General features: G+C 37.2%; 1 protein-coding gene across 1 annotated transcript in view; it reads right to left on the reverse strand.

The window, feature by feature from the left end:
- The window catches only part of LOC131935203 (parathyroid hormone/parathyroid hormone-related peptide receptor), a 76,330-nt gene extending 64,171 nt beyond the window's left edge, over nt 1-12,159 (reverse strand). Inside the window, exon 1 of the mRNA XM_059291577.1 lies at nt 12,052-12,159. Within this exon, the coding sequence (XP_059147560.1) occupies nt 12,052-12,054 (3 nt within the window). The 5' untranslated portion in view covers nt 12,055-12,159. The remainder of the gene's footprint in view (nt 1-12,051) is intronic.
- Nucleotides 12,160-14,209: the final 2,050 nt, after the last annotated feature.

The following is a 14,209-nucleotide window of genomic DNA, read 5'->3' on the forward strand; positions in this document are numbered from 1 at the left end:
TAACTTGGTTGTATAGCATGTGAAACACGAGCAATTTTATCTTGTCGCCATTTTAAAATATGATACTTATATTGAACATGTTAGGTATCCCAATTTTGCAAACATAATTTATTATCGAGTTATATAAAAATAATTAATTACTGGTATCACCAGATAAGGCATAGATATATTAAATTAACAGATTTTCATGTGATAAATTATTCATATCTGCGATTATAAATACATTTTAAATTTTCGTGGCAGCAAAGTAGTCATGTTGTAGAGGAGATAAGTTAGGTAATTTATTTAAGAAACAGATTGGTAGTTAAGGTTAGGGTTGGGGTTAGGGTTGGGGTTGGGGTTGGGGTTGGGGTTAGGGTTAGGGTTAGGGTTAGGGTTGGGGTTAGGGTTAGGGTTGGGGTTGGGGTTGGGGTTGGGGTTGGTGTTGGGGTTGGGGTTGGGTTAGGGTTGGGTTTGGGGTTGGGGTTAGGGTTAGGGTTAGGGTTGGTGTTGGTTTTAGGGCTGGTTCCGATACAGAAAACAATTGGCAACCCCACTCTGAATAAATTTGCACCAAGAGAACGTAAAACAATGGACGTGAAAGATCGACTTAGATAATGATTATAGTTTAATTAGGTCCAGAGGTCAAGAGTAAGTATACTAAATATATTATTTTTAAAATAATTCGCGACCTCAAATGTGTTACCTAATTGGAATTTCTTGAAAGATGTTTTTAGCTAGAGTTACACGGCAGGTGTTACCAAATATGTTACCTGACATATGTCATATGACACGTTTTCATACGCCAAAGGGCAACGAGCATTACGCTACCTAGATACCTTATAACTAACATCTCACGGGAATTGTCAACTCTCCAAATTATCTGCCACTTTTTATCTAAATGGCTGTATATTTCTGGTGTTAGCTCTAACAGTTTACATATTTTATGTACGTTACCTGAAGTTTAACACAAAATATAATGCATGACTTATTTGAACTCACAATGCGTTGCTGGCGTTTAAAACAAGATGGGGTTTATTTAAAGCTTACCTGGTCTATTAAACTTGACATAAATTACCTGATGAATCTCTTGTCTTTGTATGTTATATCAGGTATATTACCTGTTTTTTTTATTTGGAACTTTACACTTTTATTACCTGAAGTGGTGTCTATACTCCTTACACAACGCCCCTGCGGTTTTATTGTGATAAGATTCACTACAACAACATTTTAAGACTTCCTTCTTTTTTTATTTTTAATCCATTCAGTTGTGAACTTCTGAACTAAAACAGGATATTGTTTCATTGACCTAAAAAAAAAAGCCTAAATAGGTCAGATTTGATAAGGATAATCACTTAATTTATTACTTCAACTTAGATTAAGTATTTCTACCTGGAGCTAGGCCGCGTAAAATGTTTTTAATAGCGGGGAATAAACAGCAAACAGAGAGTCGTTTCCCCTGGCTGTGAACAGACGAGAATGGAATTATCTCCCCTACTGGTGCGAGTACGTCAAATCAGTAAACATCGCATCTGTTCCGTGACCTAGTTCCTAAGCCGTTGTCTGGAGCCGTTTTCTGCTACACTTCAAGGTGACCTAATTATGAACTCACCTGCCCGAAGATCTCATCGTAAATGAACTCATTGATAACCCGATTAGAGCAAGGATTAAAACGGAAACACAGCGATTAATTCAGAGCTGTCTTAAGGATGACGGATAGCTTAAGAAAGTTGTCTGAACTTTGCGGAAATTATGAAGTACCTTTTTAAAGCTTTAATACCCGGACTGCTTCAATACGCTGAATACGTCTGTCTTTTTGTCGGGATTATCCAATCGAACGTTGAGATTAGGTGGTAATGCCAGATTAAGCAGGGTTAAGGTATAACAAGAAACGGATACCCAGCTAATCTTGTGACACCAGCTATAGCCGTAGTGGTGATCAAACAATGTATACAAACATACCAGCTATAGCCGTGTGGATGCTTACATAATTTATACAAATATACAAGCTATAGCCGTGTGGATGCTTAAATAATTTATACAAATATACCAGCTATAGCCGTGTGGATGTTTACATAATTTATACAAATATACAAGCTATAGCCGTGTGGATGCTTAAATAATTTATATAAATAAACCAGCTATAGCCGTGTGGATAAACACAGAATTTACACAAAGATACCAGCTAAAAAAACAAACTAAAACCGTCTGAATGATCGTTCTATTTATTAAAACACCCCAGCTATAGCCGTGTAAATAACCTACAGGATGCTAGTACTAATATGGCGACCCAGACAATTTGCGACAGTTGAACTCACTGTACTCACGTTTGACAAATTAACTTTCTCTCCAAAGTTTTTCCTCAATGGGAAGACAATAAAACACACTAAATCTAGTCAACAAATCATTCCAGGCAAACTAATCCAGGTCAACCAACCAATTCAAGGCCAGCTTTATAAAATCCTTAGGTTTTGTGTTCAAAGTTCTCTAGTTCAGGTAACAGACAAACGCAGCAATGTTATCATTCAGCAGCAACCACATGTTTTAGTCTAGAATTGCTGTAACCACATGTTTTAGTCTAGAATTGCTGTAACCACATGTTTTAGTCTAGAATTGCTGTAACCACATGTTTTAGTCTAGAATTGCTGTAACCACATGTTTTAGTCTAGAATTGCTGTAACCACATGTTTTAGTCTAGAACTGCTGTAACCACATGTGTTAGTCTAGAATTGCTGTTACCACATGTTTTAGTCTAGAATTGCTGTAACCACATGTTTTAGTCTACAATTGCTGTAACCACATGTTTTAGTCTACAATTGCTGTTACCACATGTTTTAGTCTAGAATTGCTATAACCACATGTTTTAGACTACAACAGCAGCAACCACAATTTTTAGTCTAGAATTGCTGTAAAGCTAACTTGTGCAGCAACTACTTAGATCTACTGGCGCTATGTAAACATTACCCTAGTTTAAAAATTATCTCTACATCTAATTTAGTCAAGTACTCATTGCATTAGTTTACACTGACTAATATTACGTAAACAGCAAATAAATTTAAAGAGTATCTTTACATCGACATTTGTCACGTACACCAAACAATTTTAAAGTGTATCTTCACAACGACAGGTAGAATCATCATGTTAAACACACACATCATGAAACGAAACAACACCAAAAATATTTTTATCTTATATGCAGTGGATGAGCATCTAGATATCCCAGTGTTCCGCAGTCAAACCGGCGATATGTAGGGCTTAACTCTGCTGTTTCTTTATCAATACACATTTTAAAATCTATAAATACATTTAGCAAAAAGTATATTTTCAACGCATTTTAAGGTATCAATTTTATTTTTTTAAAAGAAGTTAAAAACGGCTTTCTAAGTGGCTATAATTTGGAAAATTACTGTTTGCTAAAGGGTATGTAGTTGAATTTGATGTGAATGTTGAAGAGAGAGAATTGTAGCAAACTGATATATTCAACAGTGTCGAATAAAAAATGAAATTTTTTCACAGCAGAACAGAACGTATATATATTTTCATGTTATTAGGTACTAATGTCGAAATCAGGGAAAATGACATTTTAGAATTTAGATAAACACGAGGGACATTAATGTTAGGTCAAGGGTTGTGGTTAGGTTAAAGGTTTCTCCACAACCGTGCCTTGATAACATATCCCGCCAGAAAGTAAGCGGATAGCCACCTTTAATCCCGGCGGGGACGGAATCAATTAATCCGTGTACGGACAAGATTGCTGTCATCTGTTTTAATCTCCAGCTAAAGTACATCTTGTTGACAACAACTTTTTTTCAACAGGGAATTTATATCTTGAAGCTCTAGTGTCTCGATCTCTTTTCTTTACGGTGTGTGTATCATATATATATATATATATATATATATATATATATATATATATATATATATATATATATATATATATATATATATATATATATATATATATATATTACATACAGATATGTTGATACACATTTCGATTTTAAGTTTTCATGTGTGTCTTCTCTTCGAGTAGTCTACTTGTAAAACAAATTGTATTAACAATATGAATAGTTAAGTCTAGATCATTGTTTTATAAATGTCAAGCCATCGAATAAGAACAATCTTTTGCTAATTAAATCATATAGTTCAATGATGTTGTTGTGGTCTGTATGTGTGTTTGTTAAAAAGTTTGTGGTTAAAAAGTGACGCTTCCTGCTTAAAAATCTAAGTCGATGCTGCACATTTCTGATATTACATTCTAGAACACAACTGTTGGAATTTAACCATTAAATATGGCACAATTAAATAATAAAAAATAAAACAATTCGCCTTCAGAAATAACGACCTATTGGGCAGATGAAGTTTAGTGCGCATGTTTCATGACCTCGGAATATGTAGGAACGGTATGTTGACCATTAGCCCAACCGCCTTTACTTCCCCCAACGTACTTTGAGTACCCACCAAAGCTGGGTGGACTCAGGTAAATCATCTATATATATAATTCTCTCCTGGAGCCGTTAGAAAACAAGCTGCAAGCGCCTCCTTGCAGTCCCCTCTCTTTCTCTCTATCACTATCACTACCACCCCCACCCCACCCCCACATTGTCTGGTGAGCTGTGGTCACGCTGTTTACATTTTACAATCATAGAGACGGGTTTGGTGACGGCTATTAGGGGCAGATAATTTAGTTTGAAACGATTTTAAACTTAGCGGAGGTAACTAAGAGGAGGCTGCTTTCACGTGGGGGGAGGGGGGTTTAGTGTTTTTAAGCAAATATTTTCAGTGGCAGCATTGGTACTGTCGAATTCACAAATTATAAATTACTGAAAAGTAGATATAAAAAAAAACAACTAAATAGCGGCGTATGATACGCAGCGGGTCGGCTCGTAGTCACTATTCCGAAACGAGATACGAACACGAGACCATTCCACGTCACCATTTAGCTGTAAACCTAAACCCCTTTTTGTACCAACAACGTTGTCAGACTGCTACATTCCACCCCACGACACCATTTAGCTGTAAAACTAAAACTCTATTTTGCACCAACATCGGTGTACGACTGCTACATTCCACCCCACGTCACCATTTAGCCGTAAAACTAAAACTCTATTTTGTACCAACATCGGTGTACGACTGCTACATTCCACGCTGCATCTCTGCCACGTCACAACATTTCTAGACAGCTCCTGTACTCCGCAGGGTCAGTAACTCTAGACCAGATATAATGCCATTACCTCTTAACATAATCTTCAAACTGACAAGTCCCGAATTTTTGCAGCGGGTTCTGTCCTCTCTTTGAACTCGCTGCACTTGGCGGGATGCTGCGCTAATCAGGTTCTGTCCAGACCTAATCAATTCTTCAGGTTTTTTTACGGCGGCAGGTAGGGGGGGGGGGAGTAGGATAGGTGGGCGGCGAGGGGAACCAGGTGCGTCCCTCATCTTAATTGGAGACTCGGTTTGAAGCATTCTCGAGTACACGGTGTCCTAGTAGATAGGTTACTTAAGGCCTAGTAGACTAAAGTAGACACAGTAGACTAAAGTAGACACAGTAGGCTAAAAGTAGACACAGTAGGCTAAAAGTAGACACAGTAGGCTAAAAGTAGACACAGTAGGCTAAAAGTAGACACAGTAGGCTAAAAGTAGACACAGTAGACTAAAAGTAGACACAGTAGGCTAAAAGTAGACACAGTAGGCTAAAAGTAGACGCAGTAGGCTAAAAGTAGACAAAATAGCCTAAAATTAGGTAAACTAGAATATAAATAAACAAAGTAGGCCTAGATAAAAGTAGACTAAAAGTAGACAAAGTAAAAGAAGACAAAGTAAAGCAGACAGAGTAAAAGCAGACATAGTAAAAGCAAAAAACAAAGTAGACTTAAAGTAAACAAAATATACTAAAACAGACAAAGTAGGCTAACCAGGCAATGTAGGGCGAAAAGACCAACAATTTTCAATCTAGTTCCTGTTCTGGTGAAGATCTTGTGTCGCCTTTCTTCAATCTTTAGTCCCTTTCCTCACTAATCGAACTCTAATTGTAGTGTATTTCTCTTCTCATTGATGTTATTTATAGTGGACTTCTCTCCCCCTTGGTCGTTATATGTAGTGGATTCTCTCCCATTAGAATTATTTATAGTGTTTTCTCCCAATAAGGTCTCTACCCTTAAAGTTAAGAGTATCCGCTCCTTTACAAAGTGGGTAATGTTGTGTAGAGCTGACATCCGCTCCCCACCCTCACCCCACTACCATCGCATCTACATCCACACTCCCGTCTAAATTTAAACCGCTTATTCAATCTTTTGTTGGGAACACGTACAAGTAAAATCTTTAAATGATCACAAAAATTTAGTCTGAAAACTAAAAGGTCCCTCGACATTAGGACAATGACTTACGGTTCCAATGTTCCCCCTATTCACCAAGAAAACCTTGACGACGGGACAGTCGCCTGATGCAATTATTTTATCATCCACTTCAACTTGCGTGCGGCCCAGCTGAATTTAATTAGAAAAACCAGAGGTGGTTCTGAAATAGGTTAATGCTGATGCCATTAGTGGAGTCGGACAGGACTTATTAAATTCCAGCATGGTTGTGCTTTAGTGTGGATTAGTATCGTTGTGAGCAAGGTTTTAATAGCCTCAACAGGACCCCCCCCCCGTTCGTCAGGACCCCCATTCGTCAGGACCACCCCCACCTTCACCCCCCCCCCCACCCCCGTTAAACCACCCCAGTTAGGAGAGAAGTTTTTCTCTTAGGTGACAAATCTTGTGTCATGACGAGAAAAAAACTGAAATATTAAATCAACTTTATTTGTTTAGTGGCGTATTTAGACGGTTCATATCTTTCAATGCATAAGTCAGACTACTTATTATGTTATTGTATGTAATATGAATATGAGTATATTTTATGTAAAATATATCAGTCCCTATAACAAGCCATGAATAGGCAATAAATTATGTTGTACATCAATAGCCGATAAGTAGGCGAAAATAAATACCAAATTATAATGTCTCTATATACATAGTTTAAAGGTAAACCAGTCATGGAAATAACGGAAATAACTTTTGTAAATTAAACAGGATATTGAAATTGTTGAATAATTATAACATTATGACAGAACAAGTAAAAAATAATAATTGGCATGGAAAGGCAAAAACATTTTTTATCCAAGAACTTTCGGAAAATTCAGTTTTCCCCCAGAATGTACTAAAAATAAAAAATGTAAATCTTGAACCCAGACAGTCTTGCACAGAAACCTTAGCACTTGCACGTTACAATAGTTTAAGGCGCTTTTAGTTTAGTGCTTCAAAAATTCTACATCAAACTTCATTTGTCTGATCCGGTAAAAAAGTCTGTCTAAGGAAATCGGTCAGAGATTTAATACAGACATAGAAAGCTTTTGGTTGTGATGGAACTCTAGTACATGGAAATCTTGTTGACATGATTTCTATAAACATAATACACTGTTGTAGATAAACCCATACTTGTAAATGTAATTGTTTTTCAAAATGATAGTTTACATTTAGGTACTAAATAATATATTATAGGGTAATAAAGTTTTTTTTTTTTAAATGTAAACAGTAGCAGAGCTATTAAAATTTTTTTTCTAAGTCAAACTAACTTTAGTTTGTCCTGAAAAAGCGACTAATGTAAATAGTTAGCATTATTAATTACATTATCATTGCTAAAAATAAAGCGCGATTAATTAACTATTTAAGTTATCTTTATTAAAATATTAAAGTGTATTTTAAAATATTTTTCTCCTTTAAACGTCTTTTCATGTAGTTTTTGCTTGTAAAATGACGTCACTTTCTATTTTTAACCCAGAAGGTGTTTACATTTGGGCGGGAGTCTTGTCACAAGACACCCACATCAAAAGGCCATCCAGAAATCCTTTAAAACGCCAAGCTTAAAATGTGTCAGTGCAGTTAGCGAGGCTCATGTAAACAAAAGAAGCCTTCACCCAACTCACACTGAAACTCTTGAACCGTTCATTGACAACCCTACACAGTCCGCAAGTTTTTGCAGCTTAAAATAAATTAAACCGCGGCAGTTGTTTTATTTTTTTTTACAATTTTACCAGACAAAAAATGGCAAGTCAATGTGCAAAGAGTGAGTAGTATTTCAGCTGCGTGCATGTTTTTCTCGTATCTAACCCCACACTCTGATAACATTTTTTGTGTGTGTGCACAAATGGATGTTTCAGTTTAAGACTGCTGAAAACAAATTGTAACGTGAAGAAATTTTTCATAAGCTTAAAGTTTATTGAACAAGAATTCCAGGATATTATATTATGTTACAGTTATAACTGCATAACCTACTGTAATTTTATTTTTCATATATAACAAACAGTGAGGTTTTACTACGTTTATTTTGACTTTAAAGAACATTGAAGAAGGTATTAGTGATCCCAGTAAATATTGATCAACTAAGTACTGTTTGTAACATCATAGTATGCAGCGAATACGTAGGACTTAGATGTGATGGTGAGTACTCACAACAACAAACGACAGAGAGCCCAAATATAACTTATTAGAGAGCTCACACTGATCAAAGATGGATTGCACGTCCGTTACTTGTGTTGATAAGGAAAAGTGAGTTATCAGTTAAAGCATGTGATGGCAGATGACAATGAACGTGGATGTATTTTCGTAACGAGCACTGAACTATCCATCATACAGATACTGAAGCTATCTGCCAAAGTTACAGGTTATCTGCTAGGGCCAAAATAAATATATAAAATGGTAGCGGCAGTGAGGTTAATGCAATTAGCAATAAAACAGGTAGTGTTAGTATCTTCACAGATTAAAGGCAATTACAGGTACAATAAACTTTTCGACACAAGATCTCCGTCGGCAATGTGGTTAAAGCTAGACAAAAAAGACAACCATTGATGTAAGTTTGGACTTCTTGATTATAAAGAACAAAGAATAACAAAGAGTGAAATATTTAGGACAAAAAAAGAAAGGATGGAATTTAACGTAGAGATATGGGAGGTTTAAAATAACCATCACTCAGACGCCATCAGCAACAACATCAGCAACAACATCAGCAGGCAACATAAACGGTTTGAAGGTTAGGAAAACATGAGATCTATTTATAGCTGCTCGTTACTCTGTTGCCTGACTTAATTTAATGATGTGAGTACCCGACCCAGCCAGACCCCACCTCATCCTTGATGTCCCCCACCCCATCCCATCTCCCAACAACCCAACCACCCCACCCCATCCTTGATCTCCCCCACCCCATACCATCTCCAAACAACCCAACCACCCCACCCCATCCTTGATCTCCCCCACCCCATCCCATCTCCCAACAACACAACCACCCCACCCCATCCTTGATGTCCACCACCCCATCCCATCTCTCAACAACCCAACCACCTCATATTGCCACGACCCCAACACCCCCGCTTATTTTAGACTTAACCTCACTATTACAATTTACCACGATAAATACTCACATAGATTTTATTACTGTTTTTTAAAGGTTACTTTACCACCATTACTGATGTTTTTTAAAAATTACTTTACCACCATTACTGATCAACGTGATGTCTGATCTACACGAGTAGACCAAATATTGATTTAATTTTTTAAAGTGCTGATCAATATCTAACAATATCATCGAAATATTAAGTTCAATGGTAAATTGTAACTATGAGTGAAATTGACGTGATTTTAAAAATATCCCCGCCCTCCTCCCCCCCCCCCCCCGGTTTCATCAAATTATGTACCCTCACATTAGTGACGTTTACAGCAAAGTAAACATTGACAAAATGGGATTTTAGTTCTACATGAAGTATTTATAGACGGATTTAAATTCAAGATGTGATTTACTTCTCAAAAATTGGGTTCCCAATTTTACATTTTCAAAAAAATTCTGTCCCATGACTTTATTCGTTTTAACTAATGAACTTTAATGACGAGCCAATTGTTCATGTTTTTATCTGAAAGAACGCAACAGACCATACACAAAATCTACACAAGCAACGTTTTTAGCAGATAAATTTACCTCTAGAATTTGAGATAATATCGATAAAAACAAGAGATTAAAACACCAATCTTCACATTTTTTCTACAATAGTTTCCTTCCTCCCACCCAGTGGCGCAGCGAGGTCGGGTGTCACCCGGTGCGGCACTTAATGGTGTCACCCCCTCAGAGGCGTAGCGACTCTACCCGGGGACAAACTTTCAATTTTCGATTTGCACCCCCCACCCTCAAACTTTCGATTTGCACCCCCTCCCCTCAAACTTTTGATTTGCACCCCCCCCCCTCGAACTTTCTATTTGCACCGCCCCCTCAAACTTTCGATTTGCACCCCCCCTCAAATTTTTCTCTATATATTTTTTGCCTTGGTGTCACTCCCCTAAATGGTGTCACCCGGTGCGGTCCGCAACCCCCTCGCTACGCCTCTGCTGCTCCCCCTCCCCCCACATCCCAAAGAAAAAAAATTTAAATCACAAAATTAGGAGACAAAAGCGGATGTCACAAAATGCACTAAAGTAAGAAAATATTTCTTTCCCAAAATATCTCAGTTAAATGGTTGTCGCGTCTAAAAATAGAACATACCCGCACTAAATCTAATGTAATTTGATCGTTGAATCTCTTGGTTTGTGCTAAGCGTTGATGTGGCGTGTGGTCAAACCACACAGTTTATACCGTGTGGCGTGTGGTCAAACCACGTAGATTATATTTGCTAACTCAGTAACAACCTTGCCTAGAGGCTAAAGAAAAAAACGAAAAAAAAAACACCTTTTCCAGGACACATGTTTAGGACTGTCTTAACAAAATTATTTGAACTTTAGCAGTCCCTCCATCCTCACTAACAAGATTCCCTTTACATCACAGCCAATATTTTTTACTGTGCCGTTTTGTGGGTTAGGGGGTTGTCTGGGGTTATGGGCCTTTAGGCCGTCGTCACCAGATACAATTTTATACTGCTAGTTCAAAGTTGTACTCTAGGTGGTTTGGTAGTGTTATCACAGGTGGTTTGGTAGTGTTAGTTTATCACAGGTGGTTTGGTAGTGTTAGTTTATCACAGGTGGTTTGGTAGTGTTAGTTTATCACAGGTGGTTAGGTAGTGTTAATATAACACAGGTGGTTTGGTAGTGTTAGTTTAACACAGGTGGTTTGGTAGTGCTAGTTTAACACAGGGGGTTTAGTAGTGATAGTTTTACATAGGTGGTTTGGTAGTGTTAGTTTAACACAGGTGGTTTGGTAGTGCTAGTTTAACACAGGTGGTTTGGTAGTGTTAGTTTAACAAATGTGGTTTGGTAGTGTTAGTTTAACACAGGTGGTTTGGTAGTGTTAGTTTAACAAATGTGGTTTGGTAGTGTTAGTTTAACACAGGTGGTTTGGTAGGGTTAGTTTAACACTGGTGGTTTGGTAGTGTTAGTTTAACAAATGTTGTTTGGTAGTGTTAGTTTAACAAATGTGGTTTGGTAGTGTTAGTTTAACACTGGTGGTTTGGTAGTGTTAGTTTAACACGGGTGTTTTGGTAATGTTAGTTTAACACAGGTGGTTGGTAGTTTAACACAGGTGTTTAGGTAGTTTAACACGGGTGTTTTGGTAATGTTAGTTTAACACAGGTGGTTAGGTAGTTTAACACAGGTGGTTTGGTAGTGTTAGTTTAACACAGGTGGGCTTACCACTAGCTGTAATTAAAGGTGTACTACAAGTTTGGTAGTTAAAATTATCCTGAAACTAAGCATTTTGTTACATTGTAGATGAATGCTCTAATGGGAAAATCAAGAATTTCCCTAAGACCTGATGACATTTGCGTGATATTAAAGTTGAACAGAGCGTAGACCCGTGCACTCAATTTCGGAGAGAAGGGTGGCGTAATGGGGGGGGGGGGGGCAGCCCCAAACGGGGTGAACGGGAGATCGATATGTATCAATTATTGTACTGACCAGAACGCACTACAAAAGCATGGATCATTATGTACCGATAAAATAAAAGACCAATGAGGGGGGGTGGAGCGAAAAGTTTTAGTTGATCTAGACTTCATTTAGTGGAAAAGATTGAGAAAACTACTGATTAGTCAACTTATTAGAGAAAGAAAATGAAAGCTCTTACCATTATAGAGCCGCCTTTGGATCAGAAGAAGTTGTTAGTGTGTGATTTTATTCCAGTGATCTTCCATCTGTTTGTAGGGTCAGACTTTATAAAAACAGACTTTGTGAATACAGACTTTGTAAAAACAGACTTTGTAAATACAGACTTTGAGAAAACAGACGTCTGTTCCGGTACCCCATCTGTATCGTCCTACATTGTGTGACCTCTGTGAGTTCCGCTCCAGTTACTTTTGTCTGACTCGCAGAGATACGTGTCGTCTGGTCACGGTTAGGGTTCCAGGTCTTGACAGGACGAGATACCCGTCACACGTGTAGATACACCCGTCTCTCCTGGTCTACAGGTGGGGGGGGGGGATTGTCAGTCGAGGGTCAGTTTCACGACAATCACACACTGAATTCAGTCTTTTAAAATCAAATTTTGTGTTTCACACTGTACCAGAAACCCAGACAATAGTAAGTTAGTTTAATGTGAATGAATACACCCAGCAACAAGCGTGATTTAGTTATCCAATAAATCGCTATCCCACTTTAAAAACACACCTGGAGATGGTAAAATACTATTTCCTGTTTTAACTGAACTTGTTCTAGCACATCATAACCCACAACACGGTAGTATCTTCACATAAACCTTCATCTACATTAAACACAGAATCTCTGTAATAAAACGATATTCACTCAGTTGTATGCTATGATTGACCTGTATCACATTTAATAAAAAAATCGAAATTTTTATCTTCAACTTGCAATGTAAAACAATGCCGATGTGTCGGTCACTGGATAAAACGTTAGTCATTCAATTTTGTGCTATCGTTGACATGTAGACTATCACACACAATAAAAATCGAAATTTTTATCTTCAACTTTCCATGTAAAACTTAGTCCTTGTGTTGATTACTAGATAAAATACTGCAAAGATAAGTTTCTTTTCCTTTTCCAAAATTCGTCGTCCTATAAAGATAGAGAAAAAAATATATTAATGTAAAATTATGGTTTTCAATTAGAATCTGCAATATTTTTATAATCTTAAAATATACAAGTAATTTTTTACTTTAAAAACATGTATCGATGTACATTTTGAAAGGCATTCATAGTTTTATATCCATCTTCAAGAAATAAAAATGTCTGGTTAATTATGACAATAAGTAAACAGAACGTAATTGATATTTAATTTCTTGGTATATTATTCTGTGGCTCTCATACCATATTAAAATAAAGTAAGTTAGTACAGTTCCCTTTTGAACCTGACTGTCCATTTTGCAAGTCAAGTAGAGTTCACCAGTTTCTGCGAACTAGGCATATTCAATTTCATTGTATATGCGCCTCTCATACCATATTTAAAAATAAAAAGTTAGTAAGTTATTGAAATTCCCCTTTGAACCTAACTGTCCATTGGGCAAGTGAAGTAGAGTTTCTGTGAACAAGGCACATAAACGGGTAGATTGGTCAGCACTATTATATCAGTACCGTTGAATTATTTGTAAACAATGTGTTTACTAAAACAGTTTTTTTTTAACCTTGTTTGTCAACTGTTGTGTTGGATTTGACTTGACAATTGTTGAGTTCCGTCAACATTAACTTAGGCAAGACGAAGGATCACAAATTCATTTATTTGATTCTCAGCACTAAGTCTGTGGATGACAAATATAACCACAGCTTAAATTTGGCACGCGATGTTTGTTTGTGAACAAACAGCTATTTTCAGATTGGAGACATTTCCTTACAGTGTTACATAACAAATTTTAGCTAAAAAATATTTTTTTTTATTCCAACGTTATATAAGGAAACATCATCACACAAATAAAGTAAGTGCAATCCGTCTAAAATTGCTAGGATTTCGGTTGAAAATAACGTGACACAGATAGAAATCATATAAAGTTCAACTAATTGGGGCGATCCAGGATTTTGGTGGCTGTTACGTAGCTGTTTATGTGGATGTGGGTGTGGGGTGGAGGTGGAGTCGGGAGTGGAGGTGGGGTGGGAGGAAATGGAGGATGTTTTCATCAGCGTGGAGCAGGGACCATTTGTAGCTTGTCGGTCTTTAGCTGAGTGAGACAAATCACCAGCCTTGACCTTGGTATTAATTCGATATTTTGTTCTGTGACTGTGAGAAATAAAAAATAATTGGTCGAGCGCCGTATAACGCAGCAACTATACCGTCG

The sequence above is a fragment of the Physella acuta genome, unplaced genomic scaffold (assembly GCF_028476545.2).
Source record: "Physella acuta isolate Inbredline_101_S28 unplaced genomic scaffold, ASM2847654v3 ptg000137l, whole genome shotgun sequence".
NCBI classification, from domain to species: domain Eukaryota; kingdom Metazoa; phylum Mollusca; class Gastropoda; family Physidae; genus Physella; species Physella acuta.